Here is an 18,507-nt window from a genome sequence, read left to right as displayed (position 1 = left end):
CTTTTGTACTGAGCTGTGTGTTTCTTTACAGTTGACTTTTGGGCTGTCTACATATTCAGAGATGAGGACAGTGTTGACATGTGTTCTACCCAGTCAAGGGACCTATACAGTCCCCCATTTCAAATTAGATTTATGGAAATTGTAAATGAGGAGGAAGTACGGAGAGGTAAATTTTGGCCTGGCTAGGATGGCAGGGAAAGGAAGTTCATCAGGAGACTGTTCCTTCCACAACAGGAAAGACCTTCAATCACTGAGGCCAATCTATTTTCCTCTTCAGAGAAAATAACACTAATATTATCCAGATCTTTTGGAAATCAGCTCACCCCTTCCTTTCCACATCTCTTAGGCCTCAACTAACAGAATGTTTTTTTTTTTTCCCCACACTTTTCCTGGAGCTAGTTAGTTGCTTGGCAGAAGATTTAACAGGGCAAGAGTTGAGAAGCCTAGCTAGCTGAGAAAAACTCACCTCTGCTTCTTAATATTCACCAAGGAGTTGACAGACTTAATATCTAACTTACAGAAAGCTATTCAGAATCATAATAATATGGTGAAGCACACACCCTTAGTATACTATTCATAATCACAAAGGCTTTTGAAAACACCTTGTGGAAAGCTAACTAATAAAGTCACTTGGGTGGCCCAAACTCTACTATAAAATGAAATCTACTGAGCTTTGTTAGTAGTAAATTCAAACAGTGAACAAGTTTTGCAATATTTTGGATAAGACTTTTGTTTTTCAGTTTGTAAAATAAACATTTTTTTAATTTTAGAATACATTCCAGTTTTCTGAAAAGGTAAAGTATTAGTTAAAAGGCTCTTTATGTCGACTGAAAGCTTTCAATTCCTTGTCTGGTTCTAAACTAGGCTATATAATATCTCCCAGTAAGTACTTTGCAGACGAGGAAATTGCTAGGCTTACCTTTCTGAAAATGGTCAAAGTGCGATTTGAATCCAGGGCTGTTAACTTTAGCTTTAGACCTTTCTAGACACTATACTTTTGAAGCAAGCAGGCAGTAAGGAATGGGAAGCATAAAATGTGTATGCAAACAAAACCCAGGAGGGTTGCCTACTTTTTTTCCCGTTTTATTCTGTTAGCCTGACAGATTAAAAAAAAAAAATGACTTCCCTAAAAACTCCTGTTTAAACACACACACACACACACACACACACACGAAGGCAATTAGCAATGTAGCATGTCGGTGTGGGCCTTAAAGTTATTAATAAGGTGAAGGCCCACGGAGCCAGGGCCTACGGCAGGGCAGGGAGGACAGGGGCTGGGGCACAGAGTGTGGGAGGCCAGAGCAGGTAAGACCTGGGGTAGGGTGCGGGGTGTGGGAGGCAGCGGCAGGGAAGCCCCGGGGTGGGGTGAGGTGTGTGGGAGGCAGGGGCAGGTAAGACCCGGGGTGGGGTGCAGTGTGTGGGAGGCAGGGGCAGGTAAGAGGGGGCAGGTCGAGGGAGCACGCAGTAGGCATACCGGGCGCTCGGAGTTCGAGACCTCTCCCGTGGTATGCATGTCTGTGGGGCTGGTTCAGTCTCCATATTTTCATATAAATCGGGGCACCCCAGGCCAACAAAATAGCCCTGCCAAGCCAAGCGGCTCCCCGAAGCCGGCGGGGGGTTTCACTTCTGGGCCACCCGCGATGCCCTTGCGCCCCGCAGGGCGGAGTCGCGCTCGTGGGTGACCGCGGGGCCGCGTGCCGAGCGGGGGGGGGTGGTGGTGGCCTCGCCCCGCGGCCGCCCCGCGCGTGGGGGACTTGAGAGAAGGGGGGGGGGGCGAAGGACGGACGGGTGAGGTTGCAGCGGCGCGGTGACCTCGGACCACCCCGGCCTCGCGCCGCACGCCAGGGGAGAAGACGCCCGGCGCTGTCCTGAGGTGACACCGGCGGCACCGCGGGAGCATCCGGCGCCGCCGATCCGCGAGTTCGCACCGAGGATTATTCCTCTTGGTGCGTGGCCCAGTTTTGCTTAGAACGGTCTCCAACCCCCCTCGCCGACGCCGTCCCCCCGCGCCGCCACGCTCCGAGGCCTTCCTGGGAGAAGCCTAGCGTCCCACCTCCCCCTCCGGCGGCGCTCGCTCGCCCGCGCGATTCCTCGATTCCACAGGCGGTTCGCGCCGCGGGTGGGGGCGGGGCCCGCGGGGGTCGGAGTGCCCGCCGCCAACGCCTCCGGGGGAGGGGGCCGGGCCGGCGTGGGGAGTTCCTCGCTCGCGGACCACACGCTCCACGGGCCAATCCCGAGCCAGCCTCGAGCGGTGTCGCACGCGGGACACGTCCAAGCGTTTGTTGGCAGGGCTGGCTGTGGGAAGGGAGGGGGTGTGTGTGTGTGTGTGTGTGTGTGTGTGTGTGTGTGTGTGTGGAGGGAGGAGAGTTGAGTGACAGGCCGCGCGGGGCACGCTGGGAGTTGTAGTTCCGACATCCCGTGGCCATAGCCATTTTGTAGTCGGGGGACTACAACTTCCAGAAGATCAAGGGGACCATTCTGAGGTGCCCCGGGAATAGGCGGCTCTCCCCGGAGCCAGGCGTCCTGGGGGCATTGGTTCCGAACTGTCCCGCTGCAGGTAGATGTAAAGGTTGTGGGCTGGGGCTCGCATGTGGCTGCAGTGGGGTGAGCGGCACGCTGAGGAAAGGGGTTGAGGTGGAGCGACCGAGCGTGCCATGCATTGAGCTAGGGAGCCTCTCTCAATTTCACGCCTGGGCTCGGCGTGGGAGCTACTTTGGAGCGCCTGCCCGGGAAGGGAATGGGGGTGGTGGTGTTCGTCAAGTCTCTCGGGAGTTGAGTCGACAGGGTTGTAGGGGGTTCTCTGGACTGGGCTCGGGGCGTTGTGTGCGGGTTGGGCAGGCGCGCTGCGGCTTAGCGGTGGGAGTTTTCGGCTGACGTGCGGCGGGGAATTACCCGAGGAGCCCTAACTTGTATAAAAGCAGAGTCCATTTAAAGTTGGGCTGGAGAGCCTCCCTCTCATTGGTCGGGGGGCTCGGAAAAAAGACTCGGCGAGCCCTCGCTGTGGTGCTGCCGCCGCCGCCGCCGCCGCCGCCGCTGGAGTTGACTCTTCTGCTCGCACCGCCGCTGCAGCACAAACGTGACTTCCCACATTTTCTATTTATCTTTCCCTTTTCTGTTCCAAGATGTAACTACGGATCAGACACTAAGGACCTTCACGTTTCGCTGATGTAGTTTTTGGAGGAAAAAGGGGGGGAAGTGAAGGGCGTCGGTTTTTTTTTTCCCTTTTTTTTTTTTGTGTGTTGTATGTGTTTCGGGGGAAATTTTCCATGATGAATGTTTTACTAAAGTGAATTTTTTTGTTGTTGTTTGCTTCGTTCGTCTTTGGCTCTTTTTTTTTTTTTTCCTTCCTTGCCGATTTCGGATTTATTTCAAGGCGAATCTGGCTTTGGGGGACGAGGAAGAAAAGTCGGATTACAAGATCAACCACCACCACCAACAATAAAAACCACCAGGATATTTTTTTGTAAATTTCTGACGGCTTTAAATTCATGAAGCAATTGTCCCCTCTTACAATCAGCATTTGGATCTCAGAATGAGCAAGGAAAGACCCAAGAGGAATATCATTCAGAAGAAATACGTAAGTGCCCCTAACAACACATCCTTTGACTTGCAGTTTTAAGCAATGGCTGTGAATGTCAAGTTTATACATAATTCTGCAGCCCAAGGGTTTTAAACAGAGCGTCCGATAAGGCTGCTGCTTTCTTTTCGGAAGGAGAGCTTTTCAGGCAAAGTCGTGTCTGCCTAGTTTGGTCGAAAAAAAACGATTGGTGTAGACATATAAGTGAATAAATTGACCCCGAATGACACAACCATAATCTAGTTTCAGATGAAAGGCTAGGGATTTTGGTGGAGCTTGGGGTGGGGTGGGGGGGGGGGCTGCGGTAATGTAACTAAAACTGCATTCTCGGGCGGATTTGGCCACATATTGCACGTTGCATACAAATGAGCCTGTTATTATTATTGTTGTTAAATGTTGTTTGGAAGGTTGGGTAAGGCATGTGTGTTGGAAGCCCAGCAATCCAGCGTCCGATTATGGCGATCTTTACATTGGCACATCAAATTTAATGTATGTGGTTGTCTTGGCTTATCTGGTTTTCATCCTAACCCAGTTGGGAATCATGTTACAGCGGATGCATTTGTTGGGATTGACTTTAATAATGAGGCAGATTTTGCTTTTTTTAAAAAAAAAATTAGGTTTCTAGTTTTAGGTGAAAAGCATGCATTTTTGGTTGTTTTTAAGTCAATGCATGTGAAATGTATGTGACTAAAAATAATCTCCCTGTTAACTGGGCTTCTGAAATTGGGAGATCATATAGAGATTTAAATGGCTTGGGATAGTTCAATTTGTTTTATGCATACTACAGCTACATTTTGATTGGCATGGGGAGTGTTTTTGTTTTGTGTGGTGGTTTTTTTTTTTAAGTTTGGGGGGAGGGAGCAAAGAAGGGGACCGAGGGATTAACCAAATAGGCACCCGAGTGGTCCGTGATTAGCTGCATGCTTGAAAGCAATGAACTCAATTTTTTAGAAGAAGGCCACATGAAGGAATAATGCAACGTTACTGGAAAGTTTTATTTAACTACAGTCGACAAATTGGTGTTAATTTTTCTCTTTCTGATGGATGTGAAGTGTGTAATGGGAGATGACCTTCGGGGCAGTGGTTTTGTAATATATATGTGTATATATGTATGTATAATAGAAAAGCTGAATGCCTCTTCTGGAGGTCTGATCATAATCTAGACACGTAAACTTCAACGGTGAAAGGAATGCGAGGTTAAATAATCAAGCTCAACTTACAAAGCTGTTCCGTGAAGAATTTAAGAATTTAAAATACATCCGCATTGCAGAGGGCTGGGTAGGATGCAAAGGACGAGTTTAAACTCGGGCTGTCGAAACTGCACGGAGACAGTCTTGCCGGGGAGCGTGGACGTCTTCCCGGGGCACGTCCGTCTCCGCGGCAGCCACAAAGCAGCTAGGGTAGGAGAACTTGGACGAGAACCGTCCCCCTCCCATCCCGGACCTAAGTTAGAGTGCGGCGTGGGGTGCCCCTCGCACCCCATCCCTTTCCCCCTAGCTGGTGGCTGTGGGATCCGGTCGAGTTCGGTCGCTCAGCCCGCCAGCCTTTGGCTGGCAGCAGCCCGCGGAAGGCAGAGCCCGAGTTATCGCTGCGGGAGCGGAGCCGGTGTTCCTGCCGTGTTCCGGCGGGCTGCCGCGGGGAGGGCGCACGGGGCCCGGAGCGAGCCGGGCCGGGTCCGGGCGGGCGCGCGTCCGGCCTGTAGGGGGCGGGCTGCGGGCAGGGCCGCCGGGTGTCCGGAGCCGGCTCGGTAGAGCTGCCGGGCGAGTGGGTGGGGCGCGGAGGCGGTGCGGCCTGCAGGGCCTGGGGGCTTTGGGAGTGGCGAACCAGAGCGTCGGGCTGGCCGGGGAAGGGGGCGCGGGGCTCGCACTGCTGCCGCGGGCGTCCCGTCACCCCCGCCCCTCCGCCTCCGCGCGCACCGCCGAGATGGCGTCGGCCCTGCGGGCTCCCGGCCGCCCCGCCCGTCGGCTCCGCTGCAGTCGCGAGAGCAACAGGTTAAGCCGGCGAGACGTCAGCGCGCCCCCTCCCCGCACCGGGGTCCTTCCCCCGCCGCGCGCCGGCGCCCCCGCCCGCCTTCCCTCCCTCCGCCCCCCGCCGCGTGGGGTTTGCGGCCGCTCCCGGCCGCGTTCTGTTGTCATTGTGACGTCACAAAGGGACGGGCCCGGGCGGAACCTTCCACTCCGTGACGTCAAAAGTCGGGCGGGAGGTTCCCGGCGCGGTGGGGCTGCAGTGGGAGGAGGGCGTGGAACGGGGGCGTGGGCTGCTGCGGAACCCTGCTGCGTGGGGGGCGGTGGCGGCGGAGGAAGAGGAAGAAGCTCTGGGTGTCGGCCTTCTGCCCTCGAATGCCGCCAGTCTCTCCAGGTGAGCCTTTGGGAATCTTTTGCTCCCCTCTGGAGTGCCGGGGTACCTGGTGTGCGTGCCTCTAAGGGGGCCTGGGAGAGGGCGCCGGCGCCTCCTTTCTGCAGGAATGTTTTCACTTCCTGAATTCCTGGTCTCCTGGTGGTGTTGCGTTACTACCGTGATTGCATTACTTAACTGTAGCCTCCGAGCCAAATGCTAATGAAAACGTAGGAAACTGCCTTTAGGGGGAAGCTCCGCCTGTGGGTGGATGCTGGTGTGGATTGGGCCACTTTGTCACTTTGGAGTGTGCCTTGGCAAGAATGTGATAGGGATGCTTTTCAGGGTGATGATGCATAGCAGGAACTGTTGCTCTTTTTGGAAGCCATAAGAGCGGGGTGCTAACCCCTTGCTGTGCCAGGACTTGGCCTATAGAGTGTATTTTGTGGGGTCCGGGGGTGGGTGGAGATGAAGAAATCTTGTACTTGGAAGAAGAGCACAGGATCCTTGGGTCTTAAAGTTCATCTCAACGTGAGAACCCATGGTTCACACACTCTGAGTTCTTCACTTTTTTGGTTAAAATGAAAAAAAAAATTACTAGTTGCTTTTTATCACATACTAAGTTACTGATACTTATTGAGTCACTGATCATGTGTGTAGCAGATGTAAAAACAGTATACTTTATATGGGAAGTGGCGTTATTATTTGAGCTGGTGCAGGGCAGCATGCTTGGTAAAATCGGTCTCAAAAGCTTTAGACGCTTGTGGAGTTGCCATCTAGTTTATTGCTGTAGCAAAGCAGACTTTGAGAATGTGATTGTAGATGGCAGGCTTTGGGAGGCATGATCATTGCGTTTCTTATTAAATGACATCCCTGTGAAGTTCATAAATTGCAGTATAATCCTGTCTTAATTGTGCTGGGCATGGCTCCCACTACAGTACCTTAAGTAGCTAGAAACATTTGCCTTTTAGAATCCCAATCCTCTTGGACAGTAAACCAGTTGCATGTTTTGTTCAGTGGATGTTATGTTGCATGTTTTGTTCAGTGGAAGATATGATTTCATGCAGTTAGCCCTAATAAAATAAACTACTAGTTTGATTTCTAGGACAACTCAAGCAGAATTTGTACCTCTTAGGTGTAAGTTTTAAGGGTCTAGTTTTCTTTTCTGAAAAGTACAGCATGAAGCCAGGCAGTATAGCATGAAGCCAGGCACCTACCTGCTGCAATGGTTCTTTGAAGCTAGCCTGGGCAGAAAAGTCCATGGGATTCTGGATTACCAAAAAGCCGGAAGCAAAGCTGTGATTCACATAGTAGAGCACTAGCTTTGAGCTCAAATCTGAGGGACAGTGCCTAGGCCCTGAGTTCAAGCCCCAGGACATGCACGCGCACGTGCATGTGCACACACACACCCTGTTTTAAATTGATTGATTCACTTCTAAGTGCCTTGGAGATGACTCCAGTGTTATGATGTTTTGCTCCAAAGGTTATTGGAACTTTCCTCCTTCAGAATGAGAAAAACTGGAGTATGTCAGTGGTGTCTGGTCTCCATGCACAGTAGAAAGAACTGTCTTTCTTTCTTTTCTTTCTTTCTTTCTTTCTTTCTTTCTTTCTTTCTTTCTTTCTTTCTTTCTTTCTTTCTTTCTTTCTTTCTTTCTTTTGTCCTCAGACGAGCTGGAGGGAAGGTGAGAAAATGGGGGGAACAATGTTAGACAAGAAATATACTCATTACCTTACTTATGTAACTGTAACCCCTCTATACATCACCTTTACAATAAAATAAAAAAAGGTAAGGGACAATCTTACCAAGTCTGCTACAGAAACACCTGTTAAAGGCTAACTTGGAGTATTTTTAATCTTGTGCCTTGTCCTTGATCTTGATGGTACAAGGACAGTTTTTATTAGAATTTTGGGCTGTCATATTGCAGTCCCAATATTACTGGCTTGAGTTTCCCTTAGGAATATCAGCTCTCTCAGGCACCTTCTACCTACTCAGTGTCCTTGCCCTTGGGTGTAGAACATTCTGACCTATATCACAGCTTCTGGCCAGTGGGCCCATTTGAGATGTGCCTCTGGTCCCCTTTGGCTCTCTTCCAGAAAGCTTGCCAAGTGTCAGTTGTTTGTTCCCAAATCTGGTTATTCCAGTTGGGCTTATTATTGTAATTATAATTAAATATTATGTAAACCTTCAAATGAGTGTGAAAAGACTGGTTTCTATGAAAACCTTTAAGTTGCATGTTTTGGGGGTAGACTTGTTAAAAAGTTGGCCAGTTACTTAAACAAAGGGGGTAGGGGTGGACCTATTAAGTTAGATGTAGTCTGTGTGTTTATAAGAAGGATGTGAAGTCTTCACACATACTATTTTGTAAGTCATTACTTTTTCCCTAGTCCTGGGGACTCTGAGCATTCATTCCCCTTTAAGTCCTTAACTTCACTTATACCTAAAACTCATTCAACAAAAAAGCATAATGTGGACAACTCTCTAAGATCATATACTGAGAAAAGACTATGACTCTGTAGGAAGAGGTTAGCAATATAAAGTACATTTGTGCTTGACTACTGTAATTCTAGGTGCTTTGGAGTATGAGATGAGGATCATGGTTTGAAGCCAGCCCAGGCAGGAAAGTCTGTGAGACTCTTACCTCCACTAAACTACAAAACAAAGCGGAAGTAGAGCTGTGAGTCAAGTGGAAGTGCCTTAGCAGATGCAGCTCAGGGACAGCACCAAGGCCCTGAGTTCAAGCTCCAGTACTAGAACACACAGACAACAGTACATTTGTGTACTTTTAAGTTAAAAGCCTATGTTACCTTATTGCCAACTAGTGTTTCTGTGTCTTGAGTGCTTAAAGATTTGTTTGACCACTTGAGCCACAGCTTTGCTTCTGGCTTTTTGGTGGTTAGTTGGAGATAAGATTCTCACACACTTTCCTTCCTTCCTAGTCTGGCTTTGAACTGTGATCCTCAGATCTTAGCCTCCAGAATAGCTAGGACTACAAGTGTGAACCACCAATGTCCAGCTACCGGTTGTCCTTATTTTGTTCCTGTCGTGGGTGCTGTCCCTCACTGCTCCACTTCCAGCTTCTGGGTGTGGCTTAGTGGCATAGTGCTTGCCTAGCAGGCATGAAGCCCTGAATTCGATTCTTCACTGCCATATAAGCAGAAAAAGCTGGTAGTGGTACTGTGGCTCAAGACCGTGGTAGAGTGGGAGCCTTGAGCAAAAGCTCAGGGACAGCGCCCAGGCTGATTTCAAGCCCCGTGACGGGCAAAACAACAACAAAAAGTTGTGAGGGGAAAACTCAGTTCTGGAGTAACCACCCACATTAATGGTTTCCATAGCGAGTTCATGTGTGAAAAGGGACTTTTGTGTCCATTTTACAGAAGAGAAAAACAAGGCCAATATGGTTAAAGACTTGTCTCTCTTCGCTTGCTTTGCAGTTCATACTAATTAGGTGAAATGACTGAACTGTGTAGCCCTGAGGGTCAAGGTTGGAAATAAAGGGGCTTTTGTCAGCTTTGGAGAGGCCTGCTTGAGAAAGTTGAACTGGTGAAGGTGATTTTTGTCTGTTTCCAAGAACAAGAAGTGTGTCAGTTTCCAGTGCTTGCTTGCTTGATTGTTTTTCAAAGCACCAGTTGGTGGAGCTAACCTCTTGTCTCCAGCTGTCCATCTCGTTGAGTCATCACTGAAAGAAGAGGTCTTAGTACCAATTGGGACTGGCTGTTTTTGTGCTCTCTAGTTGTACAGTTGCCCCTATTACACTTTTTTTTGGGGGGGGGGGCAGTCCTGGGCCTTGGACTCAGGGCCTAAGCACTGTCCCTGGCTTCTTTGTGGCTCAATCAATGCTAGCACTGCCGCTTTAGCCACAGTGCCACTTCTGGCTGTTTTCTATAAATGTGGTGCTAGGGAATCAAACCCAGGGCTTCATGTATATGAGGCAAGCACTCTTGCCACTAGGCCATATTCCCAGCCCTCCTTATTACACTTTTGGGTGTATGTAAGAACCTGTGTGGGCAGGAAAAGTTCTCCATGCTTCCAGGAACTGCTTTGATTTTCCCAAGTAGGTTTGGTATGTTTTCTTGTACTTTTATTATTGTTCCTGACTTTGCTGCTTAGAAGGTGGGGAACTGGGAGGAAGTCATTTGCTCTCTTCTGAGGCTGGCCATCCATTAAACAAAGACTATCCAGATGTATTAATGAGGCAGATTGAGTAATGGGAATGTTATACTAATTACTCACAAAGTCATAAGAATGCATTACTGAGGAGAGAAGAGGAATCCTACCCGTGGTTCTTGAGCTGTTCTTGAGAGATGTTGTTACCTAAAAGGCCTAAATTGGGTTTTAAGTTCTAATTTTGTGTGTCTGTCAAGCTCTACTGCCCATAAAGAGGAAGCTTTTTGAGCATTGTGATGATTGTACGATATCACATGAATCCTAGAAGGCTAACAAAATCTATGTTGGAATTTTGCTTCTCCATACTTTCAGTAAGACTCCCCTCAGACCCCATTGTTTTCAGTTACAAGGGAGATTTTTCCAGCAACTTAAATTATTTTTTGAGGCATGATCATGTGTAGTTCAGATTGGCTATACTCATGCTCCCTCTGGCTCTGAGTCCCAATTAGTGGCATTACAAGGATGCACTAAGCTTTTTTGGGGGTTGAGAGACAGTGAGAAGATAAAAGTTGTGTCTTGTCGGATAAGAAAGTCAGATGACCTTCTCTATGCCTTCCTGTGACAGCAGTCCAGGAAACTGATGACTGAATTGACTAAGAGTATGTGGGAGACCTTTTAGTATCTGGTTCTTGCCCTGGTATGTCCTACCCACTATTTTTTTGTAGAGTCTTAGTCCACAATGGTTGAGTATATTATCTTTTGGTTCTCACTTCAGCCAGCTGTTGAATTGTTAGGTGCCTGTGGGGGTAGAAACAGGTGCCAGAAGGAAATGAGAAGGGATTAGGACTGGCCATGTGTTTCTTGCATTTATTTCATAGGCTTAGGAGGGAACTGAATAAATGCTTATTCTGTTAAGCAGCAGTTTTGTGTTGTTTTTTTTTAGCTTTTTAATGTATGCCATATTACAAATAATATATGGGTTTGGCCACAAACTGCCTCAGATTAGTGCTTTAACATTTTTTTTTCTTCAGATTTTGTGTGTGGCTTGAACTCAGGGCCTGGGCACTGCTGCTAAGCTTTTTTCGCTCAATGCTAGCATTATACCACTTGAACCACAGCTTCACTTCCTGCTTTTTGGTGGTTAATTGAAGAGTCTCACAGACCTTATTGCCAGTGGTGGCTTTGAACCACAGTCTTCAGTTCTCAGGCTTCTGAGTAGCTAGGACTACAGGCCTGAGCCACTGATATTGGACAGGCAATGTTAATTATACAAGGGCACTTCTGCCTTAGTGGGTAAGGAATAAGGACTGAGTTCAATTTTGGCTTTGCATTGAACTGGTTGTGTGACCCTGGGTAAAATACACAATATAGGTGCACTACTTTCTCATCTGGAAAATTGTTCTTTGCACCTTGTTGCTGGGAGAGCCAGGGAGATTTTTGATGTGAAAGCACTTTGTAAACTGCATTCTGCTCTAGGTATTATTACACGGTTGGAAATCATCAACTTGGAGACATCAGGCCTGCTGTCAGCCTTCCTAGCTGACTCAGAAATAAATGAATCCAGTGATTTCAAAGCAAGCAACAGATCCATTTTGGAATTTAGAACAAGGCTTTAAAGATGAAAAGGTGATGTAATCACCTATCCTCTCTCTTCCCTTCTCCAATTGGTTGTTGAATGTTTGCTGTGTCAGCTACTACTTGACTTCTAAACATGTCTAGGTGGTAGATTAGAAATAATTTATTTAGATTACAGTGGTGGTGATGTGTGCACAAAAACGTTACACATACACGTATTTGGGGCACTCTTCCTGAGCTGCTTTTGCTCAAGGCTAGCACTCACCTGAACCACAGTGTCAGTCACTTCCAGCCTTTTCTGTTTATGTGGTACTGCGGAATGGAACCCAGGGCTTCGTGCATGCTGGGCAAGCACTCTACCACTAAGACAACATTCTCAGCTAACCAAAGATATTTTAAAGTGATCTTTAAGGAGTAATGCTTGACATGGAAAATTTGAATATGATCATTTACTGACTCTTTTGGCTTTCAGGATCAAGTATAAACTTAAAAGATTTTTCTCAGTACAGCATAAAACTCCCTTCTTCATCTACCTTGGGCTTGTTCTGCCCCCATCCACTTTACATACTCCAAGTTTGAGCTGAGCCCAGTTCCTTTAGCTTTGCAAGTTCCTGGCCTTTACCTCAGTGAGTATTATTTCTTAAGGAGCCACTGTGCCCTTTAGAGGTCTCACAGAAAGCTTGTCTCTCCTTCCCCCCCAACCAGGTAGAGCTTACATTTTTTTTTTTGGCCAGTCCTGGGGCTTGGACTCAGGGCCTGAGCACTGTCCCTGGCTTCTTCTTGCTCAAGGCTAGCACTCTGCCACTTGAGCCACAACGTCACTTCTGACCATTTTCTGTATATGTGGTGCTGGGGAATCGAACCCGGGGCCTCATGTATACGAGGCAAGCACTCTTGCCACTAGGCCATATCCCCAGCCCCGCTTGTTTGTTTTTAATAGTTGTAGGATTTGAACTGAACCCCAGCCGAGCTTACTTTTTTTTTTTTTTCTATATTTCTGGCTTCTACCTTTGGGTACTAGAGATGTTTGTGTAGATGTTATTCATGCTGTTTACCTCATGAAAGTGGGGCTTAGTTTTATGAGTCATTGTGGGTTAGCGTTATATCCAGCCCATAGTATACAGTCAAGAAATATTTATTGGAATGAAAGCTTCTAGTAGAGTTATAATTACTGCCTTGTACTGGGAGTGAGTTGGTATGGATCTAGTAGCTCAAGATAGAGTTAACTAATCAGGGTTTTTTTTTTTTTTGGTGGGTCATGTGGGGCCTGGATGTTGTCCTTGAGCTCTTCAGTTCAAGGGGAGTCAGTCCTCTACCACTTTGAGCTACAGCGCACCACCTCCGGTTTTCTTGAGGTTAATTGGCGATAAGAGTTTCATGGACTTTTCTTCCCAAGGTGGCTTTGAATTGCCACCCTCACATCTCTGCCACTGGCACCAGGATTAATCAGAATTTGAGACTCCTTAATTTTATATCTGTGACTCTTTGCGTGTTATGAAGACTGATCACAGGTCTGACAACTTATCAGAGACAACTGAGTTATGAAATCCACCACCAGATAGTCTCCCTGTCTTTGGACAGTTCTTTGTGACATTTCCTTCCATGTGCGTTCCTAGTTACCCATGGTAACTGCAGTGATTGATTCATTTTTATGGAAAAATAAAATCCATATGTAATCCCCACACCTAATTACAAGCCAATAGCATTTTCCCCTTGGGAAATGGCTTTTTTTCTCTTCATATGAACTCATTACAATCAGACAAGTACTCAAAGATAAAAAAGAAAGATTGAAATGGCATACTAGATATTCCTCTACTTGTAGATATACAGCCTCATTACCCGCTTCTGCATTTGTATTTTACCTCAGTTATCAAAATACAATGATCCTTAATGGCTGTGAGGCACTCAGCTGACATATACTTCACTTGACCTGTCCCCACTTGATGGCTTTTCTACAGGTTTAGGGCTGTTGTACAAAATGATGTATTGTGCGGCTTGCTTTGTGTGTATCTTTTTGCACTTAACTCCAAATTCCTCAGTGTGGAATTACTGGCTCAGAAGTACCTGTGTTTCCCTTTTGATGTCTCTTACCACATTGCTGAGGCTCCACTAATTTACAGTTCCACCCATAGTGCTTGTTAGGCCAGCGGGTTTGTTTGTTTGTTGGCTTTTAAAAACCAATACAGGCCCTTGTAAGGAGTAGTAAAGATGTCAGTTGAGTTTTATTTAAGTTTCTATTTTCTTTCCTTGTCCTCTCCCAGGGCATTTAGAACTAAATGAGATAAGATATGTGAAAGCATTTTGTAAAACAGAATTGCTCTAAGAACACAATGTGCTATTAGTCGGAAGGACTTGTCCTAGTGAAGGGAAATGGAGAGCTGGTGTAATTGTACAGTTACATTTTTTGGGTTTATGAGATTCTTTTGTTTGTGAGGATATTGGAAATAGTTAAGCAATAAAGATGACCTGGAATCACATTGTACATGTGCTGTCAGCCCTGTTTGTGAGGTGGGCTTTGTACCATAACAAAGTTCTCTTTGGGCTTTGGCTTGGAAGATTGGCTTAGTTAGCAACAGAGTGGCCAGGCATTGTTTTAGAATTTGAAAGTATGATATCACCCTCTTCCAAAGGGCATTAAACTATAAATTTTAATGGCTAGGCAGCAGGGATACAAAACTCTGAAGAAAGCTCCTGCTGGGGCTGGGAATATGGCCTAGTGGCAAGAGTGCTTGCCTCGTACACATGAAGCCCTGAGTTCGATTCCCCAGCACCACATATATAGAAAATGGCCAGAAGTGGCGCTGTGGCTCAAATGGCAGAATGCTACCCTTGAGCAAAAAGAAGCCAGAGACAGTGCTCAGGCCCTGAGTCCAAGGCCCAGGAATAGCAAAAAAAAAAAAAAAAAAAAAAAAAAAAGGAAAGAAAGAAAGAAAGCACCAGCTTTGGGGGCTGGGGATATGGCCTAGTGGCGAGAGAGCTTGCCTCGGTATACATGAGGCCCTGGGTTCGATTCCCCAGCACCACATATACAGAAAACGGCCAGAAGTGGCGCTGTGGCTCAGGTGGCAGAGTGCTAGCCTTGAGCAAAAAGAAGCCAGGGATAGTGCTCAGGCCCTGAGTCCAAGGCCCAGGACTGGCAAAAAAAAAAAAAAAAAAAAAAAAAAGCACCAGCTTTGGAGTTAAACTGAAGTTGATGATCTTGGTTTTATTTACACGTGATGATCTCTCCAGTAAATAACTTTGCTCCACTCAACTTTTCTTCCTTTTCCTTTTGTTTTGTTTTGTTCTTTTTTTTTTTTTTTTTTCCTGGTCTCAAGGCTTGAACCCAGGGTTTGGGCGCTGTCCTTGAGCTTCTTTTGCTCAAGGTCAGTGCTTTACCACTTGAGCCACAGTGCCACTTGTGGCTATTTTGAGTAGTTTGTTAGATATAAGTCTCATGGAGTTTCCTGTTGGGGCTGGCTTCAAATTGGTCCTCAGATTTCAGCCTACTGTATAGCTAGGACTACTGGCATGACCCATTGACCCTTTGCTTTGCTTTTTTTTTTTTTTTTTTTTTTTGGCCAGTCCTGGGCCTGGGACTCAGGGCCTGAGCACTGTCCCTGGCTTCTTCCCGCTCAAGGCTAGCACTCTGCCACTTGAGCCACAGCGCCGCTTCTGGCCGTTTTCTGTATATGTGGTGCTGGGGAATCGAACCTAGGGCCTCGTGTATCCGAGGCAGGCACTCTTGCCACTAGGCTATATCCCCAGCCCAGCTTTGCTTTTTTTTTTGAGATAAGGTCTCACTGAGCAGCCCAGGCTGTTCTCCACTTGGAAATCTTCCTGCCTCTGCCTCCCAAGTACGGGGATTACAGCCATGCCATGTTAACCACCATTCTGTGAAATGGGGAGAGTTACATCTCTGGATTTTGTTTCTGAAGCTCATTTAGAGGAGGTAGAATCACATGTTCCAACCCTTTGTTACAAGGATGAAGTGGTGTCACAGAGTGGCTCACAAGCAGCATTCCTTTTATGTGTGGAGTACTTTTGGGTGGACTTTGCATGTCTTTTCCATTTTCCAGTCAAGATTTGTGTTTAGAGATGATGTGGAATTTAATGCTTATTGGTTTTACCCAAATTGCCCCCTTTCCCATTCTTATGCTGCCCAGAACACTAAAGCTCCGTTTGTTCTATTTTCAGCTTGTAATAATGTCTTGATGTTGGAGGATGAAAGAGCCAATGTGAATGGAAGGCATTTAATAAGGAGTCATGGTCTGCGCTCCCAGTTAAATTGATAGCACATGGTTTTCATCTGCCTAACAGGGTTTTGGTTATGCTGTCTTGCTTTTTGCTGGAGCTGTGACATCACATAACTTGGCCTCTGCACATAGGCCACATGACTTCTTTTTAGACTGATGATTCTGAGTGGCAAAGGCCACTTGCCCTTTGCTACATGCACAGTGACTTAGTTTCTTAATATTTTGAAGACCATGAAATGTTTCATAGGACTCTACAAGGAAGGAGTTTATTGCAGTGTAGCTAGTGAGCTAGGGGTTGGAAGATGTGAAGAGCAAGAGCACACCAATCTTATTAATGAACCTAATTATTTTTACTGTGCCTTTTGCTTTACATTCAGCTCTCCTTACTTTCCTCTTGAGCCTTTTCACTGGGATTCTTGTTTTGGAGACAGGCTCCTTGCTGTGTATCGTAGGCTGGCCCAGAACTTGATCTTCATACCTCTAGTGCTGGGATTATAGGTAATGTGCCACCACCACACCAGTTATTTATTTTTTTTTAAGAAGGATCTATTTTATAAATGCCACACTAGGAACAAATAATTTTTCCTTTGAGGAAAGTTGCTCCTCAATACATAAAAAGGATAGTCAGATTAAAATAGGGGCAATTGTCCTTTCTAAATTAGTTATTCTTTCTAAATCAGCAGTGTTTATTTCTTGTTTTGCTTCAACTTGGAAATTTGACTCATCTTTAATTAAAAGTTGAGTTTTACTAAATAGTTATTAGTATTGACACTCTGACAGAGCTTTTAATCTGGAAGAACTTTAAAGGTGCATGACAATAATCCCCAGTGGTGATTATACATCCTCAAGTGGCAGAGATCATATTTCTACTTAAATGCCAATGTAGTTTATCACTTGTTTTTCCCACAGTGCAGGGGGCCAGGGAGAGTCTGGATTTAATAATGAACTTATGAACTCCCGTTACTTTTGAGGGAGAGATTGGTGCGGTTTACTGCGTGAGCTGGTGTTCTGTGTCTTTAAAATGTTTTCAAATACTCATTCTGTATTGTGATCCTGAAAACTGTTAGGATTCCAAACCATTGTGGTTTTCACTTAGTTGGAATCTGAAAGGTGGCTGACAGACTGAAAGGAAACCTCCTTTAAACGAAGAACATATTTACTTGAATCTGGGTTCTGGGCATAGCTAAGCCATGGGCCAAGTCTCATAGTTGAAGAAGTCAGGGAATACTTGTTTTTCATTCTATTCCACTGTGTCCCATTCTGTCCTGTCCCCACTCCACCCCCGCCGCGCACAGTACACTGTTGAACTCATTGTAAATATTCTGTATTAGTTTATTTATTTTTTTCTGGACTCAGGGCCTGAGCACTGTCTCTGGCTTCTTTTTGCTCAAGGCTAGCACTCTGCCACTTGAGCCACAGCGCCACTTCTGGCCGTTTTCTGTATATGTGGTGCTGAGGAATCGAACCCAGGGCTTCATGTATACAAGGCAGGCACTCTACCACTAGGCCATATTCCCAGCCCTATTTATTTATTTTTTGCTGGCCCTGGGGCTTGAAATCTTGGCACTATTCCAGAGTTTTTTTTTTTTTTTTTTTTTTTGCTGAAGGCTAGCTAGCACTCTAAACCACAGCAGCTCTACTTCTGACTCTTCAGTAGTTATCTGGAGATGAGTCTCACAGACTTTCCAACCTGGACTGGCTTCAAACCCTACTTCATAGCTAGAATTACAGAGCCACCAGTGCCCAGCTACTATGTATTAGTTTTTCAGGGACCCCTGTAAAAATAAGATCTTTGTATTATATTGAGATGAGAAATGAGCTCTATACTACTGTATACTTGGGATACGTTAAAACTCATAATGATGCTAATAAAATTGGCTTTTTGGTCTTAGCAAGGTGGAGAGCATTAAGAGGTGTGTGGAAGATGGGTCTGACTTGGAAAAGTCTGAAGCTAAAGGGTTTTTATTTTTATCTTATTTTTATCCTCATTCTACTCCTGGCTCTAATTAAGTGATGCCATCACAATCCTATCACTGACATAGCTCAGGGTAAAACAGATTTTCAACTCAACTAGCCTTTTTTTTTCCCCCTCCTTCCTGGAGACTTGCTGAAGTTGTCATGTTATTTCTTTGCAGAATTTATTGGAGCAGTAGGCAAAGTCTCTTGGGAGTATAAATAATGATGATTATAAAGAACAGTCAGTTTACCCAGGAAGGCCATTATCTTTGACTTGCAAAGCTTTTACAGCCAAACAGTATTTGCTTACAGTTGTTTAATACAAGTGAGAACGTTAATGGTACCTATTGTAAGAGAGTCCCTTTTTTTCCCTTTGTACATGGAGGTCATCCCAATAAAGAACAGAAGGTGTCACCTTGCTCAGGCATAACAACTTGTTTCTGTGGACAGGCGTTATAAATGGTCCAGGGAGGCCTTGGAGAATTTTCTCTTTCAAGGAATGTGGTTCCTGGTTGCTTTCTTTTCTGCCACGGATAGCAAAAAATCCTCTGTGCGGCTTGATAAAAGATTTCTAAAGCTGATAAGTAGTAAGTACTGCTTTACTTCTTTTTTCCTACCCAATTTATGAATTCAGGAGAGTTTTTTGTAGGTAATTTAAGGGGCTTGTCAGAGAAAGCACTAACACCAAGTAACTATATTTGTAAATGGCAGATAAGCCTCCTCAA

General features: G+C 46.0%; 1 protein-coding gene across 2 annotated transcripts in view; it reads left to right on the top strand.

The window, feature by feature from the left end:
• Nucleotides 1-2,424: 2,424 nt before the first annotated feature.
• Jarid2 (jumonji and AT-rich interaction domain containing 2) overlaps nt 2,425-18,507 on the top strand; it is a 234,696-nt gene continuing 218,613 nt past the window's right edge. The window contains exons 1-2 of one of the 2 annotated variants that reach the window (XM_048348437.1): nt 2,425-2,557; nt 3,374-3,577. In XM_048348437.1, coding sequence (XP_048204394.1) covers nt 3,533-3,577 — 45 coding nt within the window. In that variant the 5' untranslated portion in view covers nt 2,425-2,557; nt 3,374-3,532. The remainder of the gene's footprint in view (nt 2,558-3,373; nt 3,578-18,507) is intronic. The other variant, XM_048348438.1, reaches the window with a different exon arrangement.

This window comes from Perognathus longimembris, chromosome 6 (assembly GCF_023159225.1).
Source record: "Perognathus longimembris pacificus isolate PPM17 chromosome 6, ASM2315922v1, whole genome shotgun sequence".
Lineage (NCBI taxonomy): Eukaryota > Metazoa > Chordata > Mammalia > Rodentia > Heteromyidae > Perognathus > Perognathus longimembris.
Note: the sequence above shows the minus strand (reverse complement) of the source record. Positions and strands in the feature narration are given on the sequence as shown.